The sequence below is a fragment of the Ambystoma mexicanum genome, chromosome 6p (assembly GCF_040938575.1).
Source record: "Ambystoma mexicanum isolate Mex_15411 chromosome 6p, UKY_AmexF1_1, whole genome shotgun sequence".
Taxonomy (NCBI): domain Eukaryota; kingdom Metazoa; phylum Chordata; class Amphibia; order Caudata; family Ambystomatidae; genus Ambystoma; species Ambystoma mexicanum.
The window spans coordinates 1,150,569,447-1,150,586,323 of record NC_090935.1 but is presented as its reverse complement, the minus strand read 5'-3'; the positions used below and the strand labels follow the sequence as shown (position 1 = coordinate 1,150,586,323).

Sequence of the window (16,877 nt, the reverse complement as noted above, 5' to 3'; positions counted from 1 at the left end):
CGTTGTTTAGAGATCTGAACAATTGACTCCATACATAGAAGAACTTAATCTATATAAGCAAGGTGTGGTAGTCAGCTCAACTAGGTTGCAGCCCCACCTTCATGTCAATACACAAAATGTTGTTAGCAGGAAGTACACATTATTAAAATAATTGACCACAAATGGATGTTACTCAAGCACTTTACTAGCATTCTATTTTGGAGGCATAGTGCACCAGAGAGTAGACTCCTAAAGAGTTTAGGGGTGTATTACTGCTGAATGTGAATGTTTAAAAAACACCATGATCCTTGAAACAATAAAACAGGCTAAGGCATATGGAATTCCACTTTATTAGATGCAATACCATTGAACGTGAAGAAGAAAATGCACGTGATTCCCTTCTGGCAACATTTACTATCCAAACTGACAGTCACAATAGATGGTGACACACACACAAACAGCCGAACTGCACAAAGCCACCTTGACGGTTGATATGAAGTGGGGACGGCACTCTGCCCCTGAAAGAAGCAAACATTCATTTAAAGGAGGCACATGCTCAGCACAACTGCACAGCACACCAAAAGGTAACCACAGCTGCAGTTTAGTACCAGAGGCGGGGCAGGCACGGACGATGGACGTCATACAGTTTCTGGAATGGCTACTGCTCTCTGACCAACTAACTGCAGACACAATGGCCACTCGTTGGAAACTACAATCTCTTATTCGACTAAAATGGCAAACTCTTTTGAGAAATAGAACGTAACGATTATAACAAAATGTTGCTACAATAGTCTGCATTTTTAAAAATAATTTAAGAATCACGTTTTGTGATTTTCAAAAGGTATTCAGAAATGTCATTTTATGGGCTCCAAAAAGCAAACTGTTCAGTCATTGAAGCCATTTTGAACGGTACACAGAGACTCCACCGCCCCCAGTGTGGCGTCAGTGAGTGGGGTGCACACTCCTAGGCATGCAGCAAGATGGCTTCCCTGCAGGGATGTTGCTAGGTCTGGAAAAGATCAGAGGCTAAGCTAATGTCGGGATTGGCGGGACTAGCTAGCATTTTGGTTGTAGCACCTGAGCTTCTATCCGGGGCTACAGCCAAAAGACCCGGGGCTATAGCCCCTTCAGTCCCCCCTCCCCAGCAACGCCTCTGCTTCCCAGTTCTTTAGCTTTACAGTCTCCTATCAGTGATACTTTTTATTATGGAATGACTATTGCCTTTTAGCCTAAACCACTCCTCAACGTCTCCCCCAGCATCTTGCCCTGTGCTGGGGTGCTCTTCTGGCCAGTGCGTGGTGTTAAAAAGAGTTCTGCCCTTGCCTGCAGGGGCCGCTACAGCTGGACAGCATGTCTTCATGAGGGGTGGCACCCCAGTAGATGCCAGCATCCAGTGGCATGTGAATGCCACTGCAGCTCTCAGCCTGCCAGGGCACGTGCTATGCAGGGTGGCCCGAGGAGGGCCAATTGAGTCAAGTGTACGTCATTTAAGAAGTTATGGCAGCTAAAGTCTGCCCTTTTGTTAAAAAACTTTTTTAACTGTCAAAGTGATAAATAAAAATAGCAACGGAAGCAGTACAAAGCAAATGTTGCTTTACAATTAACAGATGTATTCCAGCTGGTCTTCCCCTTTAATCAACCTAGCAGCAAATCCGATTGCACCTAAACTAATTATTTGTATTCAACTTTGCATCAGTGTCGCTGGTCATTGAACATAACCCATTGCAGCATAGAAGAAACTAACACCAGACCAATAAAAAACAACCTAATTAAGTGGCTGTAGTGTGCCATGAATACTTGTCACTGTGCGGGCCCAAATAATTATCGGGTAGCGCTGAGACGTGGTTGTCCACGTCTTCTGCAATTAAGTCGTGAAGGACAGCTTCTTTCCTGAGCTAGCTAGCTCAAGAAGGAAGGTATCCACAATCCATAACCGCTTAGCTTCTTAACCGCTTAAGAACACTTAAGAAGGAATCTATAGCTTAATGTTTTTTAACGGCTTAAGACTGCTTAAGAAGGAATCTATGCTTAACCACTTAATTGCAGAAGACGGAGGCAACTATGTCTTAGCGCTACCTGAAAATTGTAAGGAGAGGCTGACATTATCGGTCAATGCAATGACTGGCACATTATTAACATCATCTTGTAGGTAGCTCTCCCCAGGGTTTAGGGCCAGCTTAAAAACAACTAGCCAGCACAAAAATCACCATGGTCCATTCTTGAGCCAGAGCCGCAAACTGTATGTGTACTGGTGTAGGGACACGCGTGCCCTCGACTTCACCACTCTGAACGGGATTACCACTGACCTACTGAGTCACTGAGGAATGTCACTCCAACCCTATGTAAAGTGATGAGAGTGATGAAACCACTTTTAGTTGTACCAACATCGACCTCAAATGAAATTGACATTCATGACTACCACCAATAGCTAATGCCTTAACTTCCTCCCTAGGTCCTTGTGGGTCCACCTCTAAAAAAAACCAATGGAGTTTGCATCCAGAGCCAGATTACAAGATTCTAAGCATACAAGCCCTCTGTAAATCTCCATGGTTCAACTAGGTAAAGACTTAGTTTCAACTGCTAGGTTTCGACTAGATTTCGATTTGGACCCCGGCCCCCTGTCAAATGACTTAGCTATAGGGAGGCGTACGCCATTAGAATCATCTGATCCATAGATTATGTTCGACTACAAAGCACTCCTTGAAAAGATATCTGATATTCACAAATTGCCCGTGAATGGAGCCATATCTTTGGCTTGCTGGCAAAGTAGTCAATTTTAGTTACACATTTACACTTTGGCCCTCATTACGAGTTGGCTGGTGCAGAATTAATGTGCCGGTATTAACGTTTACCGTCACATTTCGCTTGTAATACCGGCAAAATCCCCCATGGAGGTAATAGCACCAGGCTGAGTGCCGGTATCAGTGTTTCAGTTTGCCTGTGTGCTGGCGGATTTACCACCAGGATAACAGGAAATTGGTAATGATTTCCTTTTTGTCAAGCTCCATTCATTCGGAGATTGGTTAAGCACATGGTGATCTAATAATGGTGTCTGCCTACGTGATATTAGTTTGAAACCATTGGCTACGTAATGTTCTTTTGCACATGACACACAACACTAAGTTGTATGTGTACCGGACCATTTCTCCTCCTGTATGAATTGTGCGATTGGAAGGTGATTAAAGTTTTTTTCAATCAAGATACCCTCAATAAAAGCCATACTTCTTCACAGGACTGTCAACATTTGTAAAGGACATGGTAAGTCAGACAGCATGCTTGCATGGGATATTGTTTATTTATGTCTTTTTACCTAAAGTCGAGAAATTCTATAGTTATATTGAATTATAGGAGTTTATGTGCTGCAGGCATTCACTCGCTCTCAAGGTGATATACCTGGTGGTATGGAAATCTCGTTGCTTGCCTATAACTGACTCTTGTTTCGCCCCAAAAGTTAAAAGTATATTATGAGTTGATATAGTTAATTTATAGCACAGCGCCTGAATGACTGTTTTTTGTTCAACAATGAAGATTCCCAAAATATCCAGGCAAACAAATTCTCAAAGTGAAAAATGAAAATTGATTTGACTTATAATTTTTGGCATTGAGAAAAATATTCTTAGTCGAAATATTATTGCTGAAAAAACAAAATGTTGATATTTCTAAATTCCTTTAAAATTTCCAATTTTCAATTTCAACAGTTTCCGTTATCATACATCATAAATGCTCTTGGTCAGCTTCACAATTGGAAAAAGAATTCTTGACTTCCTGTCTTAGTAGTAATTAAAGACAATTCTTCATTCCATCAATAGAGCCTCTATTTTAGCCCTCTGTCTTTGTAGATTCAAACAATTTTGTTGATGCTTACCCTAAGGTTTTACTCATCCTCAAGGTGTTTATCTTCTTACCCTTTCATTATTTTTCAAAGCGAATACCCTAAAGCTTATCCTTTACACGTGTTTCACCGCCTTCTGGTGGATCATCGGGAGGAGGACTCTTCTTATTTACTTCTGTCAACATGGACAATGTTTAAATGAAATAAATATTAGTAGTGACTAGAATATTTGGGACATTACATGGTATATGCTAGTTGGTCTCTATCATGTACTATTCCCAATGTATTATTGTTCACGTGATGCATATGTATTTGTGAAAGAAAACTTTTTTTGGCTTGATGCTGTCCTGCAGCAGATCCATCTTTCCCAGTGAAAGACACTGCCAACAATGATTGATTGTTTTTCTTTAAGATGTCCTTTATATTTCACATTATACTCTGGATTTCTGACTCATTTCAATGTCTGCAACTTCAACAAGTCTGCACCGCTAAACTTGTGTTTTTGCATCGTGATCTGCAGCTGGCATTCTGCTTTAGGTATCCACTTTCTGATGCTTAGCAATCCTGGTCACAGCCAGGAAAATTGGTTGGTATCACTGTGAGGGCTTATGGTCATCTCTTTTGCCATGCCAGAAATGATTCTGAAATACTAGCTGTCAACCCGCTATCATAATCTATCGGCGGTCATTGGCCCTTGCGAGCTGGAGCTTCCTTCAGCAGTAACACCACAAAGAGTTTGAAATCTAGATATTTTAACATGCCAGAAAAGTGAACACACGGTCTTGTGGGTCTTCTTGGGCACGCAGAGAGTAATGGAGATTCATGTGTAGGGATCTCTCTGAAGTGATGGGCATAGGCAGGCAAGAAGTTCCCTCTAAGATTATATACCTTTTCATGTTGGTACCACTGGCACTGGTGGGAACTTCAATTCCGAACCTTAGCACACTCGCATTGAATGGCACGTTGACGGAGGTTGGGTGCTGAGTGACACAGCAAGTGGCCTACTTAACGAGATTGCAAAGAATGATTTTAGATATGAGTGTTGCTCATTTTGGGAAAGGACAGCACCTGTCGATAAGTGCTGCACACAGGTGGGCACCACATTAGATCTTGTCAGAATTTGGGCTAAGCACCTTCATTATGGCCCATGTAGGATGGGGGAGAAGGCCCTTGAAACATTGCACGACCATTACACAAGGAACTCCTTAACATCTGAACATTGTTTTGTTGGGCTACTTTTTGAGTATATCTAGTAATGGGTAACCGTCCATCACGGGCCGCTGCTGATGCACCCTTTCTGCTTTCATGGTCGGGGAATCAGTGCTTTCTAACCGTATACTGTTAATGGCGAAAAGACGGGCAAGATTAGTATGAACAAAAGTCACAACTTTCCTATAGTTCTTTAGTTACGGCAAAAAGATACATTAAATAAGTATTTTTTTATTTATATTGACACATTGAGCTAAGTGTTGCTTGCCACTTTTGGCAAAATTAAATATTACTTTTTGGTAGAAATTGGAAAAATTGTTTTAACAACTGATGTTTTTTGATCTGGACATCTATCATTTTTAATTTGCAATGCATGAACGGCATGTAGCGGCTCTGCGTGACTTCCCTGCTGAAACCTATTGCAGCAACACAGAAATTATGATCATTGTGCGAAGAATAATTTCCATGTACCATGGAAATCTAGATGTACCGGATGGCTTTTTACACCCTAACACCCCAAAAAGAGCAATGCTCCCCAGAAACACACACCATTTTGCTTTGCCCCTCCCCCCGTGGTACTGCAGCTAGTGGATATCTTTTGATCCTCGGGGTACTGCTGTAGTTGGACACCCTTCTCACGTGGCCACATAGCGCTAAGCAAAGCAGGGTTCAAGTACTCATGTCCATCGCACTTTTCCTGTTTTCGAAATTAACTTTTAAAAGTAAAAATAAAATAAAGAAATGTGCTCTTATTGCTTGTGATTCCTATTTCTAGCCAAAAAAAGAAAACAAAAGAAAGACTGCTGATCCAAGAAAACACCTACTGTTGCTATCAGAGGGCAAAGCAGCCATTTTCCTAGAGCCGCAGTCGCGTGCTGCATTGTCCGTGCTGGCATGCCAGCAGGCATCCTGCGCCCAACAACTGGAGGCACCAACATGGCAGGTGATGCAGGTCACCCACTTGTTTGAAATGGGCATATTTGTAAACTTACATAGTGTACTAGTCATAAACAGTCAACATGAAAGCAATGGCAAGGTCAAGGAAAATTCATCTCGCTCTTGCTTTTGGCCCAGGGTGCGTGCTGCAGCGTGGATTCAGGTGATGACAGTGGGACCCTTGCGCCCGGTCCTTTCGTGGATCTGAGACAGTTTCAGTGCAATAGCTATCAAGGGACCCAGCACAGCCTGCAAGGAAACAGAAAAGATTCCAATTAAATATGAGACCGCGACATCATATGCGCGATACACAGGCATGTTTCCCTTAGCATTGACCAGGCACAACAGGGCCATACCTGCCTACATTTGAAAATCAAAAACCCTGAGATGTATGCCCCACCCACAGCCACACAAAACTCCGGCCCTTGGCACACAACTCCGCCCAGACGCCCCACCCATATGGCAAAATGTGCAGTTTGCACTTTACAGTGAAATGCATTAAATTTCATTAAATTGGCTATTCATAACCACCCAAATTGCATAGGAAGAATGGCATACGCCTTCCATAAAATAAATACACACACAAAACCAAATAGTGTTTTTGAAAACGTTAAAATGTGTGCATGTTTTAAACTCCAAGAACCAATACAAAGGTTTCCCCTGAAACTTGCAGTACCGAAATGTAACATTTCACCTTAGTTTGTTGTTTTTCATCAGGTTATATAGGGCAGTGGTGAGGTGTCAAGCCAGCAAACCTGATGGCTGTGGTTCAATCGCTGAGGTCGGCTTTAATTCATGAATTCAAAGAGGACCTTCAATGTTACTCATTTTAGCTGGGTGGGGGGGAATAGAGTCCACCCTCTGTAAAAAGAAAAGTGGGTGGACCTTGTCCACCCGCGTGTACCCTCGACTTGAGCCCTGGCAAACTGGCCAAAAAGAATGAAAGCTGAACAAATAAGAAACGCGGAATTCTGCTTTCAATCCGGTGTCATTAATGACGCGACACCGGATTGAAAGCAGTATTACTGCGTTTATCTTGTTTAAGCTTTCATTCTTTTTGGCCAGTTTGCCTTATGTTTTAGTCCCCCTTCAATTTAGGGTGACTAAAACATAAGGCAAACTGGCCAAAAAGAATTAAAGCTTAAGCAAAATACACACGGTAATACACTTTCAATCCGGTGTCCTGTCATTAATGACACCGGTTCGATAGCAATATTCTATGTTTCTTTTGCTTCAGTCTCCTCAGGTCTGCATTCTTTTTGGTCCCGCCCACACCTCCACTCGATTGGCAACCGGCAGTGGTCTTTTTCAGCCAATCGGATGAGACCCGGAAACTGCAGCGAAAAACCAGAGACTCCAGGGTCTTCCCCAGAGACCGGTAGAAGAGGCTAAAAACCCAGAGTCTCTGGGTAAAACCTGGAGGTTAGGCAGGAATGAACAGGGCATGAGAGCACATGACTGTGGTTCACATAGGAGACAAGAGAGATTAATTAGGCTGTGGTAAATGGCAAGTACCAATACTATAATTTGCTGAAAGAAATAGTGCTCAACCAAAGGATTAATCCGCTTACTACGCTTACCACTTACAATGGCCGTTTACCATCATCCACACTACCTTGAGGCAATCTCCAAGTGTATTGTAGTTATAGAAACTATAATATTTTGCTCCAACATCACAGTTGACATGGCTGCATTTGGGACCTTGCATTGTTCCATGACCTATGTGGACTGTCATGCAGTCTAAGGCTCTCTACAACGGACACAGACCAGAATAAAGTTCAAAATCAGTGGTTGATTGCGACTGCCTTACACAGATGGGCATGCTTGTTACTAAAGCAGCGGAACAGAATGGCAATGTAGTCCTGGCATTGCCTTTGGCTAGCAGAACCGCTGTAGCTTGGCCCGTGTCAATTGGTTAATGCTTTTATGGCCAGGCATCTCAACAGGCCTACAATGGCCACCACAGACGAGGCTGGCTTGGGTGCTCTATACAGTGGTGTTTAGGCTTCTGACCGCTGCCCTGTCAAAGGGTCTTGGCTTTGCAGCCCACTGGCAAAACTGCACCCTCCTTCTCAACGCCACACATTGGCTCATTCTACCTGGTATCTTTTTTTCCACTCTACTTCTTTTAATTTTAAGTTAAAAAAAAAGTTTTATTTATTTTTTATTATGGAACGCTTCACGAATTTGTGTGTCATCCTTGCGCAAATTCCACTCTACTTCTGACTAACTTCTGTCTCACCTATTCGACGCGGCACTGTGTGCTGTCTCCTCCTCCCACATCACTCACACACTGCCATAGTTGTGGGGCGTGTGTCTCTCTTCTTCTGGTCTTTCTCTGACTCCACTTTCTCCCTAAATGTATTAACACCTCCTCCTTTGTTTCTCTAATTACCACTATCACGTCCTTTCCTCCTCTTCATACCACCTTCTCCTTGGCTCCTCTCTGCACCACCTCCTCCTTTGGTCTTTTTACCACCTCCTCCTCAGTTCCTTTTTTTATCTTCCCCTCATCATCAACTCCTTCCCTTCTCCTCTTATTAACTTTCCCCCTCTCCTCACTCCTCTATCTCTGATCTTGCTACGACCACTTGCTTCTCTATGCCCCTCGTTTCCAACTCCTCCTCTACGCTGCCTTTCACCGCCAACCACATCTCTGCTTCCAGCCACACCTTTCCCCAGCTGCCATGAAATGTGCACTGTTTCTTTCTCCAAACACCCACACACATCCTCACTCTACTCAGTGTTAGTGGGCATGTGTTCTCTCTCCTAGAAAGGCTTTCTCTATGGGCATGCACCTCTGTGTGGTTATTTCCATTAGTGTGGGATTGGCTCATCATCTATCGGTTCTGTTTTATTTGATTGTGACACGTGGGTCTCCCGTGCTGGGCCAACAGAGCCGGTAAAAGGCTGCTCCACCACCTTGATTTTCAGACACTCCCTGTGCATGCGTGTGGACGTATGTGCTCTATGCTGCACCAGTGGGCAATGAACCTGACTTCCCAAACATACCGCACATAACTCTCACTCTCGCACTGGTAATCTTTGTCTGTACCAGTGGTGACTCTGATCCCCCAGTTAGCCCACTTTAAAGGACCCACAAAATCTTCTGATCACTTAAAATGTGGTGCTACACTCCAGAGGATAGTTTTTAACGGGCCAGTTAAAGTTGTGTGTGGCATGTGACAAGTCCTTGCTCCTTTGTCCTGGGTTCAGTGGGAGAGACAAGGGGATGCGCCCAAAACTGCCCATAGGTCTTGCATTATAGAGTAGAAGGTGGTACCTGCCCCGCAACGTCACTCCCCCAGACACCACAAGGGTCAGGCATGGGGCATCATCAAAGGATCCACAGGAGACCATATTAATTGGGAGGGATGGTAATGTTGGATGCTATCAGATTTTTGGTTAAGTATGAAATGTTGTTTGTGCTTAGACTGTTTTTTCAGTAGCTTTGTATTTTTAGACAATTTGCAATTACACAAAGGAAAACATTGAGTAATTAGTATTAGTAAAAGCTTGCTGGAGTCTGTCAGATGTCTACATTTAACAAATGCGGTTTCAATCTATTCCCACGAGGAATGGTCCCCGTTGAACCAAAAACTACAAATATTTTACCTGCAAAATGTTAGAAAAACTATTTGTGGCAGAAACTACAATTGCACATAGAACAGTACAACAGCTCCTGTTGTTACATTTCTGTACGATTTCAAATGCAAATGTGAGTAAAATATGTATTTGTGTACACCAGTCTGGCTTCAGAGTGGCCAGAAGCACGGAAACTGCTCTCCTGAATATCCGTGAAGATCTGCTCTCCAACCTGGACTCCAACCTTCTCTCTGTCCTCATCCTTCTTGATCTCTCTTCTGCCTTCGACACGGTCAACCACACCATCCTGCTCAACCGTCTCCGTGATAACCTGGGTATCACTAATCAGGCTCTGGCCTGGCTGACCTCTTTCCTCTCTGATCGATCCTCCCAGGTCCAACTGGGGTCCTTCCTATCCCCAGTCTTCCTCTCTCCTAGTGGAGTTCCCCAGGGGTCTAACCTCTCACTCTGGCTCTTCAACCAATACCTGGCAACTCTTGCCCACTGCATTGCCATTTTCTGCTCATATTTCCAGTGCTACACTGATGACACTCAACTCATTTTCCGGCTGCCCTCAGCCACCTCCTCTCCCATCTCTGACTGCCTTTCTGCCATTCAAGATTGGTGTGCTGCCAATGATCTTTGTCTGAATGCCAGCAAGACTGAGATCCTCCTCATCGGCACACCATCTCCACCCTTCTCCCTCACTCTCTGGCCGGCCTCCCTTGGCCCTCCTCTTACCCCTACCTTGTGAGGCGTAGAACCTCGGGGTCATCTTTGACTCCACACTTTCCTTCTCCGCCCATATCTCTGAGGTCTCTAAAAAGTCAAACTTCCTACTGCACCTCCTCAGAGGTACTCTGCCTTTCCTCAGAAGCGCACTGTCTCCCAAGCTCTGGTTCTCTCTAGGTTGGACTATTGTAACAGCCTCTTTCTAAATCTACCTGCCTCTACTCTCTGCCCTCTGCAACTTATCCCGAACAGGACTGCAAGACTTGTCCTTGGCCTCAAGCCCTGGGATCGTATCTCTCCAGCTCTGAAATCTCTCCATTGGCTCCCAGTGGATGCAAGAATTAAATTCAAAACCCTCTGCATTGTCCACAAGGCTTTCTGGGGTCAGGGTCCAAAATATCTTCAGCTATGCCTCCGCAAATACCTCCCCTCTCGAGCTCTTCTCTCCTCTACATCTACTCCTTCCGGGTCAATCGTTTTTCAAAGAAACGAGCTGGGGGTAGATCTCTATCTTCGGCTGGGGCCTCACTCTGGAACAGACTCCCTGCAATCTAAAACTTGAGGAGAGCCATCTCCAGTTCCGGAAGAACCTCAATACCTTTTACTTTGCTTCTGCTTTCACTCCCCCTCTCCCCTGCTGATCTGCTCTCTTTGGCACTGTGCACCCGGCCACCCTCTGTCCCCTTGGCCCATGTCTCTGTCCCACCCTGCCACCCTCCTGCACTGCCTCCTGGCCACTCTTTGCACTAGGGACTGTATCTGTACCCTTACAGCCCCCACCCCATTTTTCTTCTTTTTCTGCACTTAGTAGACTTACCCAGTCTGCTGCCTTAAACACAGCACTTGCCACTTGCTGGATGCACTACCACTGTTTATTTCCCCATTTTCTATTTATTTTTATCTATTATTATTTATCTGCACTCCTCTGCTCCACACTTTCCACTCTCCCCCTTCCATGCACTTTTTCCCTTTTCCCATTCCCATGCACTTGCGCGTTCTCAATGTCACTGGGCCTAGTAAAATCGCCATTTTTGTTGTGTTGTGTTCTCCTCTGTTCTCCTCCCTTGCCTAGTCACGCTCTGAAACACTTGTGCATGAGCGCGATACAAATAAAATATTATATCAACCTATGGTCTCACTCGATTTCCCAGAGGGCGGGACAACACATGGAATCAACCGAGCTAAAGCCAATACCCTAGACCTGATCTTCCCTTCAGTGCCATCACTTGAGTGACATTCTGCTGGTACCATTGGACTGGAGCAGTAATTCTACTAAACCGATTCCTATTGGACAAATGCCACCTACCCAAGAAACCTAACTCCTTCAAGGGTACCTCTGTCAACACACATATGCAACACCTCATCATTAAGCATTCATAACCCATTGTCACAACTATGTGGACTCACTAAATCACAGACATAAAACGATATTTGCGCATATGCCCCGCTAGAGCGACAGTCCATGCAAGGAAGCTCTGTCCACCCTGGTACCTACGAGATAACACAAGCAGCAGGCAATTGTAACACAAGAAAAAAAGGAAATGGCCCAACATCAAATCTCAATAAGAACTCTGAATTAAAGCCTCTCTGCATTGAGAAAACGTACTGTGACAGTCGAAGTAGCCTGTCAGAAGGGAACTATCACAAGGTCTTCAATAGAAGCTGAGCCTTCCTCAAAGGCATCAAGAAGTGGAGGAATCCACCACCAGACCACCCAACACAACTGTAATGCTACCACCCAATGCTTCACAAAAAAATAGAAACGATTGCAGAGTCAATGACAACACCAAGCCAACCACCCGCGCTCCTCCCATCTCACTACAGAATACCTACTGAACGGACTGCATTTAAAATATTTCCAACCACCGACTTAGCTAACAGCCCCACCACTCTCAAAAACACTACACACAATGATTATATGTTCGCATCCACCATTGGGCACTCCCTCTCAGCAGAATTACTGGCCCCCAGGGCCCTAGATAAGTATTTGAAGTGGGACTATGCTACTCTCTATGTTGTGAAGTTAGGAGTAAAGTTATTTTCTATGATGTAAAAAGGTAATTATCGATTTCACTGGGGATATTGTTCAGATGAGTAAAATATATACTAAACCTGTATAGCTTTGTGATCCAGACTTCCTTGCACCTGGGAGCACGTGCAAATTAAAAGGTCAATTTTTACCTTAAAGTTCCTCTTCAGATAAGACAGTAATAATATTAAATCTCCTACCTGCAACACAGCTGTCTGGCACCACACATCCAGACACATCTGTGGAGATGTTTGGGTGGAAGTAGGAGGCAGCATCCCCCGTGCCCGCTGTCTCATATTTGCAATGGGGTGAATTTTTGCTCCCTAATGTTTCGAAGCAACACTTATCTGTAGGGTTGTCTAGGCCTCAACTCAACATAGTCAACAACCCCCCCTCCTCATGCATATTCTGCAATGAATTATAAACAAGAATGCCTCTTAGGAAACAAACATTGGACATCAAAGGCCTCACTTATCCAGGCCCATCAATCCCCTACCATTCATTGAAAGAAAAATAAATCCCATTGAGAGTCAATTAACTACTGATAAAACCAATATCAACAATCACACATAAAAGGTTAGCAGACTGGATCCAGAACAAAACGAATCGTAGGGCGGAAACCATGCAGTTTGTGGACAACGCCATTAACAGCACATATAATAATGACCTCCACCACATTGTACTGATGGATCACTAAGCAGTCCTCAACACTGTTGTCTATCATGCCCTGTTCACCAACTGCATAAGATTCAACAACAGAGTTCTACAGTGATTCTACTCTCACCCTTCTAATTGACATGAACCTGTCCAAATTAACACTTTCAGATTCCAGTTTGGATCGGTGACATGAAAGGTATCGCAAGGATCCATCCTCTACACTGTGATTTTCAGTGTCTAATGATCCATCATTATGCCAATTACACCCAACTCTGTATGAAGTTTCCACAATCAAGAACATCCACAGGCTCATAGGGTGCATCAACCTCATCCACAACTGGGTAGTAAGTTCCTAACTCAAAATAAACCCGGCAAAGACTGATGTATCCTCACTAGAGTAGCCTAGAACTAGAATTGTCTCTTCAACATTTAATTGGATGGATTCACAAACCAAATCTCCAAAGCAAATAATCACTCAGATTCACTGTCCACGATGACGTGTTCTTCAACTCCCATATCCACAAGAAAACTCTGACAGTGGGTGCCAGTTCTCACTTCTACACAGAGTAGAACACTAGTGCCTCGCTATTGTCCAAGTCCTCGTGCTTTCTCATCTGGACAGTTAGAACAACATACTTGCCAGAACCCTGTAGAGGAGCAGACATGCACATCACTGATGGACGCCACCTCCTTATCCCGACCGATCGGATGAGCAACAGGAAGACACTGTGTATGACACATGGTATAATTCCAATACCACATCCAGTGTACAAGAGACGTTATGCACTCAGACAACTGTACCGAATGTACCCTCGAACTGAAGTAGTAGCAGGAGATTTGAAGACACCACTGAATATTGAGGAGCTGTAAAGAGAACCTGACAAGTGCAAAGTAATATCCTAAGGAGAAGCTATAATGATTGCACCGAAACTAGATGAGACTACTTAGAGAATTAAGATGTAACTGAAGAAACAAGAGTAAGCACACATGCAAGTGAGAAGAAACCATATATACAAAGAAGATAGGTAACCAGATGACTAGTGAATGTATATACACATAACCCCAAAGTAGATGAGCCATAGCTTGCTGCAGTAGACAATAAAACACGGGTAAAGCATCCATGGTGGAAAGATGGATGCTGGCTCTCAATCATAGTAAGCAAAGAGCTTGAAGGAAAGAGATCAGAGCTGCAAGGCTGACACAGGCTGGAAATACAAATGTATGCATGAACAAAGAATATCTGTTGGCCAGAGATTAAGGATGCAATAGCGATAAGCTATTGAAGTGTACAAGGGAAGTCAACGAGGATAAGCAATGTACATAGGTCATAGTTCTCTTATATTAAGTAAATGAGCAGACATTTGCGAATGCCAAGCATTGATGAATAAAGATTCAGAAAAGTATATGTTAGATGGAACAACCAAGTCTCCAGAGGCTGAAGAGGGTAATGACACTCAATATCATTGAATCAAATAGCACTAAATACAAAAAATTGACAAAATCGTGGTCTCTTCACACGTGGTGCAAGACCAGAAAAAAAGGCCTATTCATAAAGCCCTGAGCGAAGATAAACATGTACCTTAACTCCCCTAAAGTTCCAGAGAAGAGAGCATCCAGCAAGGTCAAATACAAAGGAGAAGCCTTGGCTGAAGACTTATCTGATGAGAGATAGTAGACTAATTGGGCAAGTGGGCAGAAGTCTGATGTTGCTATATAAGCTATAGGTAAATATGTTCCCCTAACCAATCCGTGCAGCCTTAGGTCCTTTCCTCAAATTTTTCATAACTGCTGTTGGACGGAACGGCTGGTTGCTTGGAAGCATGGAGCGCTCCAGCATGCTGCAGGGTTTGGGGTGTGAGCTGGGAGAACAGTAGTGCCTATGTTGGCTTCCCCCAAGGACTCTTGGGGACTGAGTTGGTGTCCAGTAAGTGCTATGCCCAAGTGTTAACCGCCTCATACCTCCACCAGATACTGTGTTTTTTCTTGGTCTGTTGACCGTTTGGTCTACACTACTCGGGTGCTGCCCCAGCTAATATTGCCTGTTGTCTCCTCCATGCTCATTGTGTATTTGTATTATCATAGGAGGGCGCTGGGTATATTTGGGATATCATTTCTAGCAGCAAACGACTGGGGGTGCCCTGTAGCCCATAGTGGCCTGTTATCAAAGGTGTCTGTTCCGGCCTTTATTGAATGTGAATTTTCTAGGCCCACTTGTGTTTCTGTACAGCTTGTCCTTTGGGACAGAAGCTTTGACTAATAGTCAGAGGTGCCCAGAGGCTGGCTTGGCCTTGCACACAGGTGAGAACACACCTGTAGGCTATGGCTGGACTTAATAGGGGTGATGTATTGGAAATTACAACTCCTAACAGGAATAAGTTATCCAAGGTTTCGGCCGTTAGTGTCCGTAGGAGAAGGTCACTTCAAGCGAAATAAATACTCCCATGTGCCAATGAAGTTGTGGAAATTGTGAAGGAGGGGCAAGTCAATCCTGGAGCCTACAGTGCAATTTGTAAGGGGGACAGTGTTATGGTGATTGATAGTCATGATGATGTGGTCCCACTGTGCAGTATCTAGACCTGACGCAACAATTGTGTGGGGAAAAGAAGAAGAAATGATTTGGAACTCCTCTTCACAGTCCTTGGTGGGCCCAAGTGGGGTGTGTAATGTGGACCTAGAGAACATCGAACCAGTGTGGCAGCTAGTTAAAGACAGAATTATTGCTGACCTTCATTAATGTAGTAATTTTCATGACTTTGGGTTATAGATGGACCTTTTGGAGAAATCTGCCCAATATGTAATTCCTGTAAAGATAGATCACTCGTGTCAAACCAACTTGTTTTCAGATGCTAAAATTGATGATCAATTTTGCCAAACCCGTCAGCTGGATGGTGGTGAAGTGAAGAGGATACCTAATACTGAACTCAACATAGTGGACTCAATTAGGAACTGTAATCAGTCAGAGGATTACATCTGCCAGACTGAGTTGGATGTGTTAGATATGGCAAAACCAGTGAAATTGGCAAATGATTCTCAGAAGCACATCCATCGTAAGGCACCTGCCACAAATAATTTAGTTGAAGAGAAGACACAATCATCCATGGTTGAGGCTCATACCGCAGTGAAAGAAAACTAAAGGGACGACTACCATGAGGTCACTCAGCGATATCACATTCAGATGAAGTGTGACACTTTGGGAGTATGGGTAGCGAACATTGCTTTTACTTGCTATAAGTCACTTTGCTGTGTTTTAGTTATAAATTGAGGCAGAAGTTTAAGGAACATAATTATTTATCGCGTGAATTATTATTAATAAATGTGCTCTTTACTTCACGGTTATATGTGTATAGAAAGTTGCTTTTGTTTTAAATGTATTTATAGCATGATTCCAATGCTTAATTTGTAAAAAAAAAAAGTGCCGGGTCCCAAATATTTTCTAGCACGCTTGTGACACAGCGGGTGGCCAGTTCCCCACCACTGTTGCCATCACCCATAGCTGCTCCCCACAGAGTCTACATATTTAGGTTACACTACAGCTCAGTAACTCCAAGTAACTACACTACAGCTGGCACCTGCTCATTGTGATTCTGTGTTTATTTATTGTGTTATGGTTGAAAATAAAGCCTTTGACAATCCACAATCTGTCAGTCCATAATTACACTTATATAAACATACAGATAAAATAATAGAACGTCAATAAAAAGAATATTCATAATTTACAGTGCACATCCTATAAATATTTACAAAAAATGCCCTTACTTATACATCTTAAGATTCGCATTTGTTAGCCTTATTCCAAAGCCTATATATCATTTCTCCTAAAAAATTATAATACTGTTTACTACAATAATTAATGGAATTTGGACATCCAGCATAATTCTGACCCAAAATGTTTCCGTGGAGATAAAATCCAAGTTGTGG

General features: G+C 43.5%; 1 protein-coding gene across 1 annotated transcript in view; it reads right to left on the bottom strand.

Moving 5' to 3' along the window:
• Positions 1-313: 313 nt before the first annotated feature.
• Positions 314-16,877, bottom strand: part of PGM5 (phosphoglucomutase 5) — a 1,026,992-nt gene continuing 1,010,428 nt past the window's right edge. The window contains exon 11 of the mRNA XM_069625764.1: positions 314-6,205. Coding sequence (XP_069481865.1) covers positions 6,116-6,205 — 90 coding nt within the window. The 3' untranslated portion in view covers positions 314-6,115. The remainder of the gene's footprint in view (positions 6,206-16,877) is intronic.